The 21,948-nt window shown below is 33.7% G+C and overlaps 1 protein-coding gene across 1 annotated transcript; it reads left to right on the plus strand.

Annotated features, from left to right (window-relative positions):
- Window positions 1-20,719: 20,719 nt before the first annotated feature.
- LOC105783299 (histone H1) lies at window positions 20,720-21,756 on the plus strand. The gene is made up of 2 exons (XM_012608673.2): window positions 20,720-20,888; window positions 20,988-21,756. The coding sequence occupies exons 1-2, from the start codon at window positions 20,799-20,801 to the stop codon at window positions 21,546-21,548; spliced, it is 651 nt and encodes a 216-aa protein (XP_012464127.1). The 5' UTR covers window positions 20,720-20,798; the 3' UTR covers window positions 21,549-21,756.
- The last annotated feature ends 192 nt before the right edge of the window (window positions 21,757-21,948 follow it).

Genomic DNA, 21,948 nt, shown 5'->3' on the forward strand with positions numbered 1-21,948 from the left:
GAATAGATTGAAGCTACAACGGTGAATCTTGCTTCCCTGACATTGCAGTTAAAAAGATCGAAGCTACAACAGTGAATCTTACTTCCCAGGCAGTGCAGTGGAACAGATTAAAGCTACAACAATGAATCTTGCTTCTTCGACATTGTAATTAAATAGATTGAAGCTACAATGATCGAAAATGGCAAGTCTCATCTCTCTGAAGTTGCAGTGGAGCAGACAGAAGAAACCAATCCTATCTCTCTGAAGTTGCAGTAGAGCAAATCACAGCCAGTCTTATCTCCCTAAAGTTGTAATGGGGCAGACAGAAGAAGCTAATCCTATCTCCTTGAAGCTGCAATAGAGCGAATTAAAACCACAAATCTTATCTCTCTGAAGTTGTAGTAGAGCAGATCGCATCCAGTCTTATCTCCCTGAAGTTACAGTGGAGCAGACAGAAGAAGTCGATCCTATCTTCTTGAAGTTGCAGTGGAGTGGATTAAAACCACAGATCTTATCTCTCTAAAGTTGTAGTAGAGCAGATCGCATCTAGTCTTATCTCCCTAAAGTTGCAGTGGAGCAGACAGAAGAAGCTAATCTTATCTCCCTGAAGTTGCAGTGGAGCGGATTAAAACCATAGATCTTATCTCTCTAAAGTTGCAGTAGAGCAGATCGCATCCAGTCTTATCTCCCTGAAGTTGTAGTAGAGCAGACAGAAGAAGACTATCTTATCTCCCTGAAGTTGCAGTGGAGTAGATTGAAGAAATCAATCCTATCTTTCTGAAGTTGCAGTGAAGCGGATTAAAATGATAGATCTTATCTCTCTGAAGTTGCAGTAGAGTAGATCGCATCAGACTTTATTTTCTTAAAGATGCAGTAAAACAAGTTGAAGCTACAAGTCTTATCTCACTGAGGTTGCAGTGTAGCAGACTGAAGATAGCAAATGTTTCCTCGAAGAGCCACAGATCTTATCTCTCTAAAGTTGCAGTAGAGCGGGTCACACCATAAAAAGTCTTATCTCCCTGAAGTTGCAGTGGAGCAGATTGAAGTTATCAAACCTTATCTCCCTGAAGCCGCAGTGGAGCAGACTAAAACTATGAATTTCGCCCCCTAAAGTTACAACAGAGTGGATTGAAACTACAAGTCATATCTCTGTGAAGTGCAGTGGAATGGATCGAAGCAACAAGACACAGTGGACTGGAAGAAGCTACTGGAAGAAGATGAACATTAGAACAAGTCAAGAATTGGCAAGACCGGGCAAAATTAGTCTTTGCTCTGTTCTCGTTACACGACAACGAGCAAAGAGGGGCAGCTGTACAAACCTATTTTTGCCCGAGCCCAGACAAATAGAACCCAAATTTTTTTTTAAAAATTAACAGTCCAAGAAATTTAACCCAAAACACCCTAGCCCAATTGAAACCTAAACTTAAACCCAAAATACCAGCCCATTACAACCCAAAACCCACTGACCCAATAGTCAAACTAGGGTTTCAGTTTTTTGAAACCCTAGTCGCCGTAGCCTATCCCTAGCCTCAGCTACCAACTCCTCTGACAACCGCTGCCACTGCCGCTCCTCCCTGCCGCACCAACCACTCCTTGCAAAGAAGAACAAGCACGCAGGAGAAACATTAGAAAATAGATAAAAAAAGTGTTGTAAATGGCTATAAAAGCCATCTAAAACCATTGTAAACGGGGTTTTTGGTTTTTTTTTGGAGAGAAATAAAAAAAAAGCAAAGATTCAAGGAAATAAAGAAGCAAGCAACGAAATATATTTGAAAAAGAAAACGCAAAGGTTTTATTTATTTATTTATTTTATTTTCGAAGTTTTTTATACGTTATATATATATACACATAAATATATAGGAAAAAAAGTACCTTTTCAAATTTTTCGGCCACCGTGGATGGCGGCGTCGTGGCCGACGACCAGCGGCCGCCGCGGTGGTCTGGCACCAGAGCCTTTGCCGGATTCTAGGCTAAGAAAGGAGGGGGAGAGCATTTTTTTGTTTTTTTTTGAGAAGGAAAGGAATGAAGTTTTTGTCAAAAAAATTGAGTTTTATAGGCCCCCCAAAACGTCATCGTTTTGGGACTGGCCTCAAATGCCCAAAACGACGTCGTTTAGCCTTTCAACCTGCGCATGCGACCCGACCCGCCAAAGGATCCGCGTGTTTTTTTATGCGGAGGGGTAAACTGCGCTTTTAGCTCCTCTGCTTTTTAATGTTTTCGCAATCAATTTTTTTATATTTTTAAATTTGCCCCTTTAGTTTATTTTCGATTTCAGTTTAGTCCACGCTAGAACTACGTCGTTTTGAGGGAAAGGGAAAATTTCCTTTCGATCCATCCATGTTTTGCGCGTGTCACAATTTGATCTTTTGCCTTATTTTATATTTGATTTCTCCCATGAGATTTTTTTTTATTTTCAATTTAGTCCTAATATTAATATTAATAATAATAATATTATTATTATTATTATTATTATCCTTACTATTATTATTAGTATTATTATTAATCTTATTGTTATTATCATTATATTTCCATTTATATTTACTTATGCAAATTTTAAATATATGTGTCTTATTATATTATTATTATTATATAATTGCTTATATATATATATATACACGTATATATATTTTTATAACTTATTTAATATATACATAAATACTCATATTTTTTATATTTTATAATTTATATACATATCTATACATATATATCTATATATATATTTTCTCACGAATATGTATATACATACTTATATATATGTTTACATATTAAAATATGTATATTTATATATATATTTTATTATTTTATTTTATTATAATTCACATACCTATATATTTTTCTTATATGTACATATACATATTTTTATATTTTATAAATTTTTTATCTATTTTATTTGTTATTATTATTGTTTTACTTGATTTTCATTTATTTATTTATTCACATGTCCATTATTATCTTCTTTAAATGCTTCCGTTTTATTTGTTTATTTACTTAATATTGTGTATGCATGGTTGATTTGTTTTTTTTATTTATCTTTTCATTATTTTTTGCTCATGCTATTTATATTTACATTATCGCAATTGTTACTCCATTACATCAAGTTTTACCCAGATTGAAAAAAAGAATTTTTGAAAATAAAGGTAATACTCGGTATTTGGGATCTTCGAGAGGATTGAGCCCTAACGTATTGGGTTCCAATTTTCTTCGTTGAATCTAAATAATCGAGAATACTCTTCAGTCAAAAAACATAAATAAAAAGCTCATTATCGAGAATTCAATACGTTGTGTCCTAACGCATTGGATGTGACACGTTGTTTTCTCGAGATGAGGATTTTTCAAAAAAATAATAAAGGCAGTATTTTGCATTTGGAAATTCAAGAAAGCGTGCCCTAATGTGCTGGGTTTCGATTTCTCGTTCAGCCAAGTAGTCAAATATCCTCTTAAAGTTTCAAAGTATGGGTTTTAGAAACTAGAAGGTGATCTTGGTTTCGAGAGTTTAAAGTATCATATCCTAAGGTGCTGGATATGATATTCTTTCTGAACAAAACAATCTTAAATTCCAACCCATATTGTTATAAAATTTTTAGGATCGTATTTTTAAAATTCTTCAAAGTTTTCAATTTTCGACATTAAGACATTAACTAATCAACTAGGTACCAATTTTTGGGCGCTACGAGGGTGCTAATCCTTCCTCGTACGTAACCAACTCCCGAACTCGTTTTTATAATTTCGTGGACCAAAATCGTTGTTTTAATAAAATCAAATTGTTTTTTAAAAACAACCACTTTTCAAGGTGATCCAATCACATCTTATCAAAAAGGATTGGTGGCGAGTCCCATTTTCGTTTTCATTTTCAAAATCCAAGTTGACCCCGTTTTATCAAAAAAATGGTGTCAACAATATTAATTACTATTCTAGTATTAATTAGATAGTAAAGAAAAATAAACAATAATAATAAAATATGCAAATAAAGGAATAAATAACAATACAAGTTTTAAATACACAAAAAAGTAAAGAAATAAATAAATGAATGAATGAATAAATAAATAAAAACATAACATAACAATATACCAGTAAAATCTATAAAAGGTGAAACTAAATGAATAAAGGATTGAATCGAAATTAAAATGAAATTGAGAGCCTAAATTATAATAAAATAAATGCAAAAGGGATTAAATTGAAATTTAAATCAAATTAAGGGACAAATTATAAAAATAAAAAATAAAATAACAAAACAGAAAAAAGGATCATAATAAAAACGTGAAAAACACAAGGATTAAATGGGAAATTATCCCAAACTACCTAAACGCACCATTCTAAGAGGCCAAATTGAAAATAAAATCAATATTAAAAGGCATAAATTTTAAATAAATAAATATATAAGAAAAAGGAAAAGAACTGGATTGAAAAGTAATTTACAAGCGGAAGGGCCAAAGCAGCAATTAGATCCCTTTTAAAAAACATGCGAATCCTACTGGGTCGGGTCGGGTCGGATCGGGTCAGTTTTCAAAATGAATTCGTTTTGGATTTATGGACCCAGGCTATAACGACATCGTTTTGAATCCTTATTTAAGTTAAAAAATAGAAAAAATCATTTAATCGGTATTGTTTTTTAAAAAACCCTCATTCTCTCTGAAGCAAACCCAAAATCTGGCCACTATTCTGGCGAGCCTCCGCGACGGCCACAGGTCACCAGCAACGGCTCCACCGTCTATAGTGGCCGAAAAAAGAATACACCACTCTCACTTGCCTTATAGCGTAGGACTCCGATTTGGAGTCGAAACCGCCAAAATCGAAGCTAATCTTCCAGAAAGAAGAGAAAACCTTTTGGTTTTTGATGTTCTTCGCGACGCGACACCGGTAAGTTTCTTACCTTTCCTTTTTTATTTTATATTTTTATAAAAATAAAAGGAAAAATAATAGATCTAAAAGATAAAAAAAACGTCACATTTAATTTCTTTTGTATTCTGTTTTTGATTTCTTTTCTATGTTTTTATTATTTCTATTTTTTTAAAACCAGCCCTTATAATCAATTTTTGTAGGCTTTTTATAGCCAACTCCATACTATTATTTTTCTAATTTCTACTATTCTTGCCATTGTTTCCTTTACGTGTTTGTTCTTATTTTTGTAGGTAGTGGTTGAAGAGCGGTTGATGGTGGCAAAGGCTAGGAGCGGCGGTGGCCCAGGCTAGGGTGCGATGCGAGCTAGGGTAGGGTTTCTGTTTAGCCTGAAACAACTTAGGTGTTTGAGCCATTTGGGTCGTTATGGTTTCTGTATTTATTAGGTCTTTTGGGTTTGTAATTTTGGGCCTGAAATTTGGGCTAGTATTGTAATTGGATTTGATTTTAACATTTTTGTTTTATTTTTTTTTCTGTTTGGTTTTTTTTGTTTGGGCCGGATGAAATTGGGATTTCACAGCTACCCTTCTTTGCTCGTTGTTGTGTGCCGAGAATAGGGCAAAGACTTTTAGGAAGGACCAATTTCGTCTGGTCTCGTCGAATCTTGACCTTTCCAAGTAGCTTCATTCTAATCCACAACAACTTCAGATGTATAGGATTTGTTGCTTCAATCGACTCCACTGCAACTTCAGATGTATAGGATTTTTTGTTTTAATCTACTCCACTACAACTTTAGGGAGATTAGACTTGTAGCTTTAATTTGCTCCACTACAACTTCAGGGAGATGAGACTCGTATCTTCAATCTGCTCCACTGCAACCTCAGGGAGATAAGATTTATAACTTCAATCTGTTCGACTACAACTTCAGGGAGATAAGATTTGTAACTTCTATCTACTCCACTGCAACTTCTGGGAGATAAGACTTGTAACTTCAATCTACTCCATTGCAACTTCAGGGAGATAAGATTTGTAACCTCAATTTGCTCTACTGAAACTTCAGAGAGATAAGATTTTCTATCTTCAATATGCTCCACTGTAACTTCAGGGAGATAATATTTGTGGCTTTAATCTACTCTACTGTAACTTCAGAGAGATAAGATTTACTATCTTCAATCTGCCTTACTGCAACTTCAGAGAGATAAAATTTGTCACGATAACTTCAATCCATCCCACTGCAACTTCAAGGAATAGGATTTGTGGGTTCACTAATTTGTTACACCGTTCTGTGAGGAACATGACCTGTAGAATCCATTTTATGGGCCTATATTTATACCAAGCGATTAGGATGCAATAATCCTAACTAGATGTGTATAAATGATATTTGCATGAATGCAGAAACTCATTTTTCTAGAATGATCCCCTTTTAATGCTTAGGTTGACATTGCTCGTTGTTCATCGAGGTTCTATCACTGACGCATTACCCTATTTTCTTGTTTAGCTGGTATCTTTGATAGAAAACCAGAAGAAATAATCACAATTTAAACTATTTGTTCCCAAACATTTCCAACTCTTAGATTTGGTCAGTTTTGACTAGTGGTCCTGTTTCAGGTCCTTGTACTATTTAGAAAACCTTTCAGAGCAATATGCAGAAATCCTTTTACTTGAATATTATTAGTCCATTAATCGTTATTTTAATGAAAAATGCTTGAAAAAAATCGTAATAATGGACAAGATTGAAATTTATTGGGAGCAAATATCGAAATGAATAGATTAATCAAAATAGCAAACATTGCTAAAATACAAAATGAGTAAGATGAAACTAGGTGCCCAGATATCGTAGCATGAGCTTTTTCGCACTAACTTCTCGAGGACCATTTTGAGCCTGATATGTGTTTAGGAGATCTAGAATACTTTGTTGATGCCCCAATATGTGACATTCTCCTGCTAAGAAGACCTGACCATCACATGTTCAATCTTCAATCCAAATTTGAGTTGCCCTTTGTGAGTTTTCTCCTTCTAGGAAGGATCTTTTTCAATACCATGTCCCCCTCATGGAATTCTCTAGGTCGAACCTTCTTGCCATAAGCTCACATCATTTGTTTTTGGTACATCTGACCATGATGGATAGCTTTCAACCTCTTCTCTTTAATCAAATTCAGCTTATCATACCAGGATGGGTTCTATTCTATTTCATCTAACTTCAACTCTAACTAAACACGGAGTGAAGGAATCTTAACTTCAATAGGCAAAACTGCCTCTATTCCATAAACCAATGAGAAAGGCGTTACCCCGGTGGAGGTCCTGACAAACGTTCGATAAGCATAGAGGGAAAATGGTAACTTCTCATGCCAATCTTTATAAGTCTCAGTCATTTTCCCTACGATCTTTTTAATGTTCTTATTGGCTGCCTCTACCACACCATTCATTTTTGGGTGATATGGTGACGAGTTGTGGTGTTTGATCTTGAATTGACTATAGACATCTGCTATCGTGCTATTGCTCAAGTTCAATAGATATAATTCTTTCTGAGATCCCATACCTGCATATGATCTCTTTCTTCAAGAATTTGTTGACTGTTGACTTCGTGACATTGGCGTAAAATGTGGCCTCTAGGCACTTGGTGAAGTAGTTAATGACCACAAAGATGAATCGATGCCCATTAGAAGGTTTTGGAGAGATCGACCTAATGACATACATACCCCACATAGAGAAAGGTCATGGAGAAGCCATAATATGAAGAGGTGAAGGAGGCACATGAATTTTGTCTCCATAAATTTTGCACTTGTGGCGTCTCTTGACATAACCGATACAATCTCTTTCCATGGTGGTCCAATAATACTCGAATATCATGATTTGCTTGGCCATTGTAAAACCATTAGCATGTGTTTCGTAGACACCCTCATAGACTTCTTCTAAGATTTTCTTAGCCTCAACAGCGTCCACACATCTTAGTAGCACCTGATCTTTTCTTCTTTTGTATAGGATCACCCCATTTAAGACATAGTCATTGGCCTATCTTCTCAACGTCCTTTTATCATTCTCGGTTGCTTGATCGGGGTATTCATGGTTCTTCATATAATTCAGTATATCGTGTTCCCAAGGGTGGTCATCCTTTTCTTCTTCTTCGATGTTGTAACAATGAGCCGGAGCCTCATAAATACTCATCTATATAGGTTTTACATCCTATTATTGGTTCACTTTGATCATGAAAGCTAAAGTAGCCAGGGCGTCAGCCATCTGATTTTCATCTCGCGGGAGGTAGCAGAAAGTGATGTCATCAAACTCCTCAATGAACTCAAGAACTAGCCTACAATAATTGATCAGTTTGGATTCTCTCGTCTCTTATTCACCTTTGAGTTGACAGATCACGAGTGTAGAGTCCCCATATACCTCTAGGACTTTGATCTTGCATTCTATGGCTACATGGATACCCATGATGCATGCTTTGTATTCTGCCATATTGTTCGTGCAATCAAAATCCAATTTACTAGTAAAGGGATAATGATTTCTGTTTAGGTATACCAGGACTACCCCGATTCTGTTACCCACAACTTTTGAAGATCCATCAAAATTTAGCTTCCAAGGATGTTTGTCTTGAGCATCTTCTTCAATGGTTGCAACAAACATCAGATCTTCATTTGGGAAATCAAAGTTCCAAGGTTCGTAATCTTCTAAGGCTCTACTGGCTAGAAAATTTGTTATTTCACTCCCTTTTATTGCCTTCTAGTTCATATAAATTATATCAAATTCAAAAAGCAGAATATGCCATCGGGCCATTCTTTTATTTAATGTAGTTGACTCTATCATGTACTTTGGAGGGCCCATTTTTGAGATGAGCCAAGTTGTGTGGTACAACATGTACTATCTTAGTGTTCGGGTTGTCTAGATTAAGGCGCAACACAACTGTTTAATTGGTGAGTATCGTGTCTTACATTCAGTGAACTTCTTACTGAGATAGTATATCACTTTTTCTTTCCTTCCTGACTCATCATATTGGCCAAGCATGCATCCCATGGAATTCCTAAATACTACCAAGTACAATATCAGTGGCTTATCTAGACTAGGTGGCGTCAGCACTGGGGCATTGGACAAGTACTATTTGACCTTGTCAAAGGTGTTCTGGCATTCCTCTTCCCATACACCTGGATTGTGTTTCTTAAGGAGACGGAATATGAGGTCGCATTTCTCAGTCAGTTGTGAAATGAACCAGGCGATGTAATTTAGTTTTCCTAGGAAACATCAGACTTCTTTTTGAGTGCACGACGAAGACAGCTCTTGTATAGCTTTGACTTTACCCGGGTCGATTTCAATCCCCTTTTCGTTGAGTATGAATCCTAGCAGTTTTCCTGACCTAGTCTCGAAGGTATATTTTGCTAGATTGAGCTTTAGTTGAAATTTTCTTAACCTCAAAAATAATTTTCTCAAGACTTGTATATGCTCGTTTTTTGTTCTGGATTTTGAGATCATATCATCAACATAAGCCTCGATTACCTTGTGCATCATATCATAAAATAGGGTTACCATGGCTCATTAATGTCGCTTCTGTATTTTTCAGTCTGAATGACATCACTTTATAGAAAAATGTTCCCCACATGGTTATGACTGTGGTGTTTTCTATGTCTTCATGATGCATATCTATCTAGTTGTAACCAGAGAAACCATCTATAAAGGAGAAGAGTGATTAACCTACCATGTTGTCCACTAAGGTGTTGGTTGAGGCAACGGGAAATTATCTTTTAGGCTAGCCTTGTTTAAATCCATATAGTCTACACACATTCGTAGTTCCCCATCTTTCTTAGGAACAAGGACTATATTGGTTACCCACTTCGAGTATTTAACCACTTGTAGGAAACCAGTGTCAAATTGCTTCTTGACCTCTTCTTTTACTTTTAACAAAAAGTCGGGCCTCATCCTTTGAAGTTTCTATTGAAACGGCTTGCATTCTTCTTTTATGGGAAGCCAGTGTACCACGATATCATTACTTAAACTAGGCATGTCTTGATACGACCATGCGAAGACGTCTTTGAATTCTTGGAGTAACACAATGAGATCTCACTTTGTCTCTACGGTGATGCAATCTCCGATCTTCACCTCTTTCTTTTCTTATCTGTCTCTTAAGTTCACAATTTCTACTGACTCTTTGTGAGATAGAATTTGTTTCTCCTCTTATTCTACCATCCTTAACAAATTAGGAGATAGGTTACAATCTCGATCATTTTTAAAGTCTTGAGGTTCCTGTACACACATATCTTGCTCAAAAAGAAATTCTGAGTTAGTAGTAGTGTCGCTCATATCATTGATATCTGGAGACCTGTTATAGAAATGAAGGAAGACCCAAAGAACAAATGAATCTAAGAATAATTATCTGTGTGGTATGAGTATGAATGAAATGAAAGAATAAAAGAAAATTTGTCAAAATGAGACACAAAGATACATTTTATTGAAATAAAAATCATGGACATATGTCTTTTTCACAAAAGGTTTCTCATTGCTCCCAGGCTTAAAGTAATAAGTGTGTTTTGAACATTACTCTAAATAAGTTCTAAAAATTACAGGGATCTCTTCCACAGTCCAATTGTTTAGAACACTTCCGAGGATATAAGGACGAGTGTCTAACAGGTTTTCCCCAATTCTTTCTTCGGATATAGCATTGATGCTGAAGTTTCCAAACATTCCTTCCGGGCTCTCTTTCTCTGCCATTCTTCGTTCAGGATAAATGATTTCTCCTGAAACAGACGTTTTGGATATATGGGGAAAAGTCATCGGTTCCCATTTAATCTCTCTCCCACTAAGTCACGCTCTTCTTCTTTCTTGTTTCTTCTCTAAGTCCTTATTCTTTTGCCTCGCATTTGGCTTGTATCCTAAGCTAAAGCGGTCTCATTTATCCACCAGTATTGGTGCCTCAGCTCTCCATTAAAGGTATTTTCTGAGTTCTTTTCCATGTAAGACTACTTTTCCAACTGTTAACTATAGACTCATCTTCGTGGTTTTGGATATTCTTGGTATTGAGATCTTTTTTCCTTCGAAATGAAATTTGCATTAACAAATTCTAGTGATTGAAAGGAACATTTTATTGCCTCATCATCCACTCCTATGTATGGTGCGTCACTAGTTACGGATGCTATGATATCCTCTTCTACGTTTATTCTCACTAGTCGACCCTCTGTTTCCAACTTCAATTTTTGGTGTAGTGACGATGGCATTGCCCTAGCCGAGTGAATCCAAGGTCTACCCAACAAGCAATTATAAGAGGGCTTCATATCTATCACCAAAAAATCTATCTCATATGTGTTCGGACCAATTAAGAGAGGTATTTCAATCCTTCCCATCACCTTCCTTTCCGTACAATCGAATGCTCTCACTATATTTTGACACGTTTTCATGTGAGAGCTATCCACTGATAATCTGTTCAGTGTAGATAACGGCAAGACATTCAACGCAGATCCATTGTCAATGAACAACCCTGGCAATGTATATCCTTTGCAGCGAGTAGTGATATGTAGGGCGTTCGTGCAACCGATGCCCCATGGAGGTATTTCATCATCATTGAAAAGATGAAGTTGTCGGCACTTATATTATTAACCAGATGGTCTAGCTTATTCACAGAGATATCATTAGCGACATAAGTTTCATTCAGCACCTTCATCAACGCGCTACGATGTGCCTCTAAGCTTAAAAGCAAGGCTAGTACTGATATGCGAGCTAGTTGTTTATGTAACTATTCTACAACACTACTGTAACACCCCTAACCCGTATTCGTCGCCGAATTAGGGTTACGAGGCATTACTGAACAAAACACAACCATCTCAAAATCAAAACATATACATTGTATATATTATTTAAATATAATAAACTTAGTCTAATATTAAATATGCAAAATTCTAAACATCTCTTCTAACCATTTTAATAACAAAGACATTATAATACAACTAATAAAGACATTACAAACTAGCAAATCCATAAGGAAAGAAACCATTTTCGTATGGCTATTATATTCATATACAATATAACAAAGTACGACCTTCAAAATATTTATCTAGTTTGTACATGCCATAGTTAGATTTTAAATATTTTAAATACCAAGACAATAGATAGGGTGATGAACTTCTTGACGATCCACGAGCTTTAAGCTTAATTTTTAATCTATAAAACAGATAGACGTAAACAAACAAAGTAAGCTTACATAGCTTAGTAAGTCTATAGCATAACTAAAATATATATAAAAGAAGAATCATATAAATTCCCAATTAAAGTTATTGAAATCGCAAATACCACATATGTTACTATTTGAATATTTGCTGCTCATAATCATCTTATTTATAATGAAATATATGTACTTGTAGAATGCTTACCAATGAATATATAAATATATATATACAATATGCATACCACCAATTGTATATTTAAATACTTATCAAAAACTTACAACCTGAATACTTTTATATATCAATTACATATAAACAAATGCATACATCATTATCAAATAACTTAAACCGAATGCATATACACTTCATATGTGTATAACTAAACGCATATATATATACTTAAAAATTTTTATAACCAAATATATATATACACATCAAACGAATATAACCAAATACATTTATACTTACCAAAATGTATATCATCAAATTCATAAATACTTATGAAATGCATATATCGAATGCATATATAGATTTATCACATACATCTATCCTAATGCGAATATACTTAACAAGTTCATAAAACTAAATATATATAAATACATACTCATCAAATACATATAAACGAATGTTTATATGCTCATCAAACACAATGACCGAATGTATATACATATTCTTCAAATCCATATGACTAAATCATATACATATCCAATACATGTAAACACATAATATGAACAGATTCACCGGCCCAAAGCCTGCCAGGCTTAAAGCCTGATTCAATACACTGGCACTTAGCCTGCTAGACATAAAGTCTGAAATGTTTCACGGCGTCAAGCCTGCTAGATGTAAAGTCTGAAATGTTTCACCGGCGTCAAGCCTGCTAGACGTAAAGTCTGAAATGTTTCACTGGCAATAAACCTGCCTATAATCTCAATTCACAAAAGTTGTAACTCATATTTGTATATATTATCCACATAAAAAATTAGCTCAATAATTTATAAACTATATCTTTAAATCACATAGGTATTTAAAGGTTAGACATCAAATCCAGCTCAATAACTAAATTGTACATCCGAACATATATATATAACTTAATACATTAAAGCCTACTACTAATATCACGCATTCGAACACCTTATGATAATCCAAGCTAATAATTTCATATCTTCAATTCCATTCAAGAACTTTTACATGAATATACATACATAATCGAACCTCCCTTACACATATATAAATTTCATACTTATACTCATTACAAGAACATATACATGCATGTTTGCATAATCGAACCTCATATAAACTTGTATAAATGGCATACCTAAATTCAATACAAGAACATATACATGTATATTTGCATATTATAGATCCAATACAAAGTTTTATACCAATATAAACCTATGTTTATTTCGAATCTTAAGTAGACACATACACATATATATATACCTTTTATTAAACCAATACTTTATATTTGTATATACATGCATAAATTGAAACTTGTACATGGAAAAATATAAAATATTATACTCCAACTAAATTCGATAACTTTTATATTTGTATACCCTTATAAACCTCCATACTTTAACTAAATTCAAATGACTATATAAGTATATACCTATAATTCGAACATGTAACAATAATGCATATAATTCACTCATACTTTTAATTATTTCAACCAACATATTTTAAATTATAATTCATCAAAATACAACACATATACATACCTATATACTGATTTTATGACTTTAAATAGCTAATATACTTACCTTGGACGGTGAAAACTCGAGACCAGATGATTAATCGACAACTTCAGTTTTTTCCCGATCTAACTCCGATTTCTTTGGTTCTTGATCTAAATATATTCAAAATAAGCTAGTTTAAATTTAGTTACATTAAATTTAGTCCAAAAACACATAAATGGGCAATTTAACATTTTGCCCCAGATATTTGTACTTTTTGTAATTTAGTCCCTATTGCATAAAACACAACATACACAAAATTTGCCCTCACCACACAAGGGCCGAATATTCATAGTGCTCATACAAGTCCACACATTTCATTGATTTTACATTTTAGTCCCTCAATATTTTAATTTTACAATTTGGCCCTAATTACTCAATTTCACCAAAAATTCAAAGACAAAACATGTTAATCTTTCACCTATCTTTCATATTTCATCATCAACAAACAAAAAGCTCAAACAGTCATCAATGGCATATCTCAAAATCACCATCAAATTCTAAAATTAAATCATGGGCTAGCTAAAACACGAAGCAACGATCACAAAAACGTAAAAATTATAAAAAACCGAACAAAGACTAACCTTAGTCTAACTCAATAATGGCCGAACCCTAGACAAAATTTTGTCTTTTCTTTCTCTAGTTTCGACAATGGAAGAAGATGATATGATAATGGCTTTGTTTTTCTTTTATTAGATTATAACATATATTATAATATTATTATTTTAACTTTATTTTTAATGTATAAAAACCATATGATAAAACAATATGTGGTCCACTACCTTATAATATTGGCTAAATTTCAACATAAGGCCTCCAAATTATAAAGACAAGAACAATTAGGCACTTTCTTATTTTAACCATCAAATTTTTATTTTACGCGATTAAGCTTTTTAGTCAAATTAAGCACACAAATAATAAAATTAATTCACGAAACTTTCACACAAGTAAATTCACACATAATAAAAATAAAAAATAATATTAAAATATTTTTTGACTCAAATTTGTGGTCCCGAAACCACTTTGTCCGATTAGAGTCAAAATCGGGCAGTTACAACTCTCCCCCATTAGAGATTTTTGTCCCGAAAAATCTTACCGGTGACTAGGTTTGGGTAACGTTCTTTCATTGCGTCCTCTGGCTCCCAAGTTGCTTCCTCAACTCCATGTTTATGCCACAATACTTTGACTAACTAAATTTTCTTATTTTGTAATTCTCTAACCTTATGAGCCAGAATACGATTCGGTTCTTCTTCATATGACATATCGGACTTAATTTGCCTTTACGACCAAATTTGAGTATTTTCTTCCACAGTGAGACTTTCAAAAACACTTTGTCCCCGATCTGAAACTCTATATCTTTTCTTTTCAAGTCTACATACGATTTCTGACGATGCGATGCTGTTTTCAGACTATCCCGAATCACTTTCACCTTCTGTTCAGTTTCTTTAATCAAATCGACCCCGTGTATCTTACTGAGTTCAGTCCAATACAATGGTGTATGACATTTACGACCGTACAAAGCCTCGTAAGGTGCCATTTTGATACTAGACTGGAAGCTATTATTATACGCAAATTCAATCAAAGGCAAGTATCGTTCCTACGTACCTTCAAACTCGAGAATGCAACATCTCAACATATCCTCAAGTATCTGAATAATTCATTCGGACTGACCATCTATCTGGGGATAAAAAGAAATGCTAAAATGTAGTTTAGTACCTAGTTCGTCTTGCAGTTTCTTCCAAAACTGTGATGTAAATCTCGGATCTCTATCTGAAACAATAGAAATTGGTACCCCGTGCAATCTCACAATCTGAGAAATATATAATTCAACAAGTTTATCAAGTGAATAATCAGTATGGACCGGAACAAAGTGAGCCAATTTTGACAATCTATCAGCAATAACCCAGATTGCATCTTTCTTTCTCGGAGTTAACGGTAAACCAAATACAAAATCCATTGTGACTCTGTCCCATTTCCATTCAGGTATCATGATTGGCTGAAGCAATCCAGAAGGTACTTGATGCTCGGCTTTTACTTGCTGACATACTAAACATTTTGAAACAAAATCTAAAATGTCTCGTTTCATACTGTGCCACCAATAATGCTGTTTCATATCGTTATACATTTTCGTGCTACTCAGATGAATGGATAATCGACTCTTATGAGCTTCATTTAATACCATCTGAATTAACTCTGAATTTTTAGGAACACATAATCGGTTTCTGAATCTCAAACAACCCTCAGCATCAACTATAAACTCTGAATCAACATTCAAGTCACTTTAAGCCCTTTTTTACAATTAAATCATCATCGACTTTCTGAGCTTCACAAATCTATTGAACAAATATCAGTTTTGCTTTTAATTCAGCTATTATTGCACCATCATCAGACATAGCTATATGCACATTCATTGCACGTAAAGTAAACAGTGATTTTCGACTTAGAGCAGTTAAGCCCAAAATTTTAAAACATAATTCATAATAATCCCTTTGCAGATCTCAAGCATCTAAATTTATAAAAAATTCATGCCAATTTCAACATATTATCATTTTTATCCCTAAAATAAAAACTAACCAATTTCATTTAAAAAATAGTCCCACTTCATAACAAAGCTTCAATTCCAACCATTAACATCCAAAAAGCTTTAAAAATAACAATGGTAGCTTTTCAAAACTTTGACATTATTACAAAATAGTCATTGGGGTAGCTAGATTAAGCTACAACGATCTCAAAACATAAAATTTATGAAAATCATGCTTCTAATTCACTTAAATGCAAGGACTAAGCTTGGTTGAACTTCATTGGCTACCAAAAATGGTGTTTTCAGTGGGAGAGAAACAAGAATGAAGAAGATGAGGTTTTATTTTATGTTTTAAGTTTTTATTTACTTTATTTTAACTTTTATTAAACTAAAAAAAAATTCATTATAAAATGACTATAAATCGTCCACTATAAAAACTATGGAAAAATTGCCATTTAAAACCATTCATTCATACTTTTATACTTATTTGGCCCATATAAACTAATAGCGATTAACTTTTGTATTTTTACAATTTAGTTGTTGTACCTCAATTAACTATTCAAACATCAAAATTATTGAACCAAACTTTAATACGACACTCTAATGACCTCTTCAATATTAAATAAATAATATTTATATACTCACTCATCAGTATTGTGGTCTCAAAAAACCACTGTTTCCAACACCACTGAATACGGGCTACTACACCTAGCATTTGGAAAGAGAGATCTTGGAAAACAAAGATTTGGAATTAAATTTCTAATGACAATTAACTATACACACCAAATCATATCCACATCATATTTATACTTTCATTTCGGTTACCCAACTTCTAGGTCGTTTTCATTTTGCTTACCCTAAAAATATTGATTTGAGTAAAAAATTAAGAATTAAAGTGGAAAATAATAAAAACTAAAATAATGCATTAAAATGTCAAATCGTACATGTTTATCCCATTTCTAGAATTCTAAATTAATTGCAATGATTTCTTTTTATTTACTTTTAGCTTAGCATGAAAGATTGAATATCATATAATAATAATAATAAAATTGAGTTTCTAGACAATTATTAAAGATAGTTGTTTGAGTTGATTTTATTAATGATAATTTAGAAACATAAATTCTAAATTTAAATTTTAGAAGGATATTAAATTGATTAATTTCAATATTATAGTAACAAATTAGTTCACACTATCAAGAGATAAAAATTTGGAACAAATTATCTTATTTTTAAAATTTAAATCCCAAGATTGGGAAAAAAAAAGAAATTTAGAATTTTTGGCAACGGGATAAATAAGTACAATTTAACAATTTTAATGCATTATTTTATTTTTCACCCCATTTTCATTTTAATCCTTAATGTTTTTTTACCCAAATCAATAGTTAAGAAAATGATATTTTTTGGGTGACCAAAATGGAAGTGTAAACATGATGTAGACATGATTTGGTGTACACAGTCAACTGTTGTTAGAGATTTAACACTTGAGTGACTAAAATGAAAGCTTCTCTATCGACAGTAATGAAATTGCTAGGATTTCTTTTTGGTTGACTAAAATGAAAGTACCCGAAAAATTAGGAATGGGTAGTTTGCCCTAATTTTAATTGAAGTGATGCTGGAATCGCTTTTGGATAAGTTTAAATAGGATAAATTGCATCATTAGTAGAGGTGATCATGCCCCGCCCGGCCCGACGGCCCGCTCGAAATATGGGAGGGTTTGGGTAAAAATATAAGATTGAAATATGGGTTTGGGCAAAAAAAGGAGGCCCTTTTTGCCTCGAGCACCACTTTTTTGGCCCGGGCCCGGCCTGGCCCGGCCCGACCCGACCCGAATATATAATAATTATATTATTTATTTTTTTAATTTTAAAATATTTTTAAAATATATTTTTTAAATTTTTTATTTTTAAAATAAAATTTTGGTGTTTATTAAAAAATGGGCCGGGCCAGGCTCGGGTTTAGGAATTTTTCTCGGGCCGGTCCTAGACAAAATTTTAGGACCATATTTGGGCCAGGTCGGGCCCGGGCCTAGGACGCGGGCCGAAATTTTTTCTGGGTCCGGCCCAAACCCGACCTGGCCCGACCTATTATCACCTCTAATCGTTAGTCACTAAATTATAGGTATGTTTTTGTTTTTGTCACTTAAATAAAAAAAAAGTTACAATTTGACAATTTTATGTTTAAATATTTTTGTCACTCATTGTAAAGTGGCATTTTTATTTGGCATGATTACAATTTTAATTATCAATTTTTGTAATTTTTTCAATTTAACCCTGATTAAATATAAAATGATAATAATTTGAAATTATTTTAAAAAATAGATTAAAACTTCAAAATAAATAAAATGAGGGAAAAGGAAAACGTTTTTAAACCCTCTAATTTTTTTTTTGGTATTATTTGTATAAAAATATTTACCTCTTCTGTGGTATATTTACATCTCAAAAATTGATTTGTACAAATAATTAAAAGGAAGATTGATAGTTTACATTTACATGACAATCATGAAGAAAAGTTGATCAAAAACACACCATGCACTTTCTTTATTCCAAGGAGGAGCTTGGTGACAACCCATCTTTGCTGCTATGAGCTAGAATTTCAAGCAAGCAATCATTAATAATTGCAAACCAAATTCTCTTTACTTGTGCCACACTCCTTGGATTAAACACTGCTAATGTATTCTATGGTTTTGAACATTTCCTTTGGAGCCTTAAGGCAGCTTCACATATTTCAACTAAATAACAGCCAACCATATGCTCAAACTTCTCAACATGTCTATTTAATTATCTTAATCAGTAATAAGGGTTTTATTTATTTGTTTGTTTGAATTTCTCATTTTTTTTTATAAAGAATCAATGTGCATGTTTGAAAATGAGCATAGACTATAATCTTTTAAATGAAAAACTTGAAAAAGAGAGAGTTAAGTTCACTATAATAAACATTCAATCCGAAGATAAGTAATTTCGCGAATATTACTTTCAAAATATATATGCTAAAGCAATAAATAAGAACTTCTAAATAGTACTATTGAGGGATTTTCGATTCTTTTAGAAGAAGTTTATGAAGCGTTGTTTGGAATTTGTGTAATTTCCTCAACAAGTTCAACATTCTCCGGTGAAGTGTTTTATCTCGCAACTCTACCGAGAACTCAAGTGTTTGAAAAGATGATGAGTTCATAGGACGGGAGCATCTTGATGGGTGTCTAAAAAGGTGAACCATACATGATGTACATGGTTGGACTAAAACCCATGCCTTATAACTTCTAATTGTATATGGTTTGCCTTCTCAAGCACCCAACGAGGTGCTCTAATTCAGTGAACTCATCGTATCTTCGAATCATCTCTTCAAGAATCCAAGCTTTTCATAGAATTGAGAGACAATATCATATTTATAGAGAAGTATGCCAATTTGGAACGAATGATATTTCACAAAATTTTTCTAAAAGAGTTAAAAATCCTCAACAAATATCATACATTTCAATATCAAATATATGAGTTTGAGTTGTCATCCAAGTTTTGATAAGAACAAGTGACAAAAAGACAAGAAATAGTTTGTTTTGTTAAGTTCTAGCTAGGCTAATTATTGTCTTTCTTTGGTTCATAGTAAACCTATTTTCTTACTTACTCCTTGATGTATATTTTGAAACTTTAATGGCTTTCACCATGGAATCAAATGTTTATAAGTAGCCCAATGAACAGAAGGTGGAAACTTCCAAACAAGTGTGTGTTTTGTTGGTAAGGGGGATACATTTGAGTTCCATTCACATTATGTTATTGTTGTTTCAATTCAATCTCAAAATGTGGTACTTCCCCATAACAATTTGAAGCATTAAAATCTTGTTTTACATTTAATTTGAGTCATTAGACATTTTAACTTAGTTTAAATGATAATACCGGTTTAAGACTTTATATTACCAACTATTATTGTGACACAAGTATGTTTGTTCAACTTAACTCGTGTTTCAATCATGATTTAAAACTTCATTTCTTTGTTGTTTTTCAAAAATTCTTAAACCAAATAACCTCATTACCATCTTACAATCACACACGATTAGTCATTCCTGAATAATTGAACAAAATTTTCTTAAATTTTATCAAAATCTCATCAAACTCTAAAAACACACCAATTCTGACTACTTCGTATTTAAACTTAAAATCCTCTCAAATTTGTTAATTAAATTTCCCAATTTAACTATCATTATAAACCTCACATCCTAACCTAGCCATAGAATCAATCCCCTTAAAATTTCATTGAGTAAAGCACAATTTATCTGTATTTCAAATAGACTCAAAAACACAAGCCCCAATCTCCAATTACAACCTCAAACTTCAACCTCATGCATCCCTTTTCAACTCTCCGCGATCCGCAACTTATCCAAACTCTAAATCTCAGCCGTCAATGAAGTTCCAATCGAACTACCAAAATTTAAAATTTCGAAAACCCTATTGATCCGCGTCATTTCCCTCTCAACCAATAAGCTTTCATCACCTCCCTTATAAAATCTCCCTCTTAACTGTCCATTTACCAAAAGAAAGAAAGAAAAGCCAGTTTCCGAATCTTTTACGACTCGTAAAATAGTTGAAGTGACTCATGGCTTCCGCCGTTGCTTCCGTTGCGAAGAAGAAAACTGCTGGCTCTAAGAAGTCTAAATCAGCTCCTTCACATCCTCCATTTCTTGAGGTAAATCTCTCTCTCTCTCTCTCTCTCTAAAAACCTTTAGTTTCTTTCTCTTAAGATATCTTATTTGATTTTAAATCATTTTTTAAATGATTTTTGCAGATGATTTCAGATGCAATCGTTTCGTTGAAAGAGAGGACAGGATCGAGCCAATATGCGATCGCGAAATTCATCGAAGAGAAGTATAAGCAATTACCGGCGAATTTCCGCAAAGTCTTACTTGTTCAGACGAAGAAGTTTGTTGCTTCTGGAAAGCTCGTCAAAGTGAAAGCCTCTTTTAAGCTGCCTTCGGCATCTGCCGCAGCTAAGAAACCGGCCGCCGTAGCTAAGAAGCCTGCCGCCGCGAAGCCTAAATCTGCAACTACCACTGCCGCCTCAAAGTCCAAGCCGAAGGCGACTAAAACCGCGTCGAAACCGAAAGCCAAAGCCAAAGTTGGAACGCCTGTGAAGGCAAAGGCTAAAGTTGCGGCGAAACCGAAGGCAACTACAACTAAGGCCAAAGCTAAACCAGCGGCTAAGCCAACTAAGGTAGCGAAGACGGCGAAGAAGAGTTCGCCAGGGAAGAAAGTAAAGGTTCCAGCAAAGAAGACAGTCGCTGTCAAGAAGCCGAAGAGTGTTAAATCTCCGGCTAAGAAAGCGGCGCCAAAGAAGGCAAAGAAGTGAAGAGAAAGCAGTATTTGTTTGTAGGAGGTTGTTCTTTTTTTTTTTCCTTCCCTTTGCAGATGGTGTAAATTTGATGGCGAGCTAGGGGTAGTCGTGGAATTTAGATCGATATATGTAGTATGTATTGATTATATAAAGCAGGTTACGGTTTTATTAATTTATCCTATGTTACTCTGTTTTATGAAAAAACTCAGTATTCAGGTTTCAATCGTGGTTGGATATTTATTTATATGTTTTATTTAATAAAAGTTTAATATTCATATAAATGTAAGATTTAGAATGTTACCCTTTGATTGAGTAAATCAAAATAAATGACGGAATAAATCTAAATATAGATTAATCGTTTTGATAGTATCACATATTATTTATCTGTTTCCAACGAAAGCGTTTTGATAGAAAT

Source organism: Gossypium raimondii, chromosome 13 (genome assembly GCF_025698545.1).
Source record: "Gossypium raimondii isolate GPD5lz chromosome 13, ASM2569854v1, whole genome shotgun sequence".
In the NCBI taxonomy this organism is placed as follows: Eukaryota; Viridiplantae; Streptophyta; class Magnoliopsida; order Malvales; family Malvaceae; genus Gossypium; species Gossypium raimondii.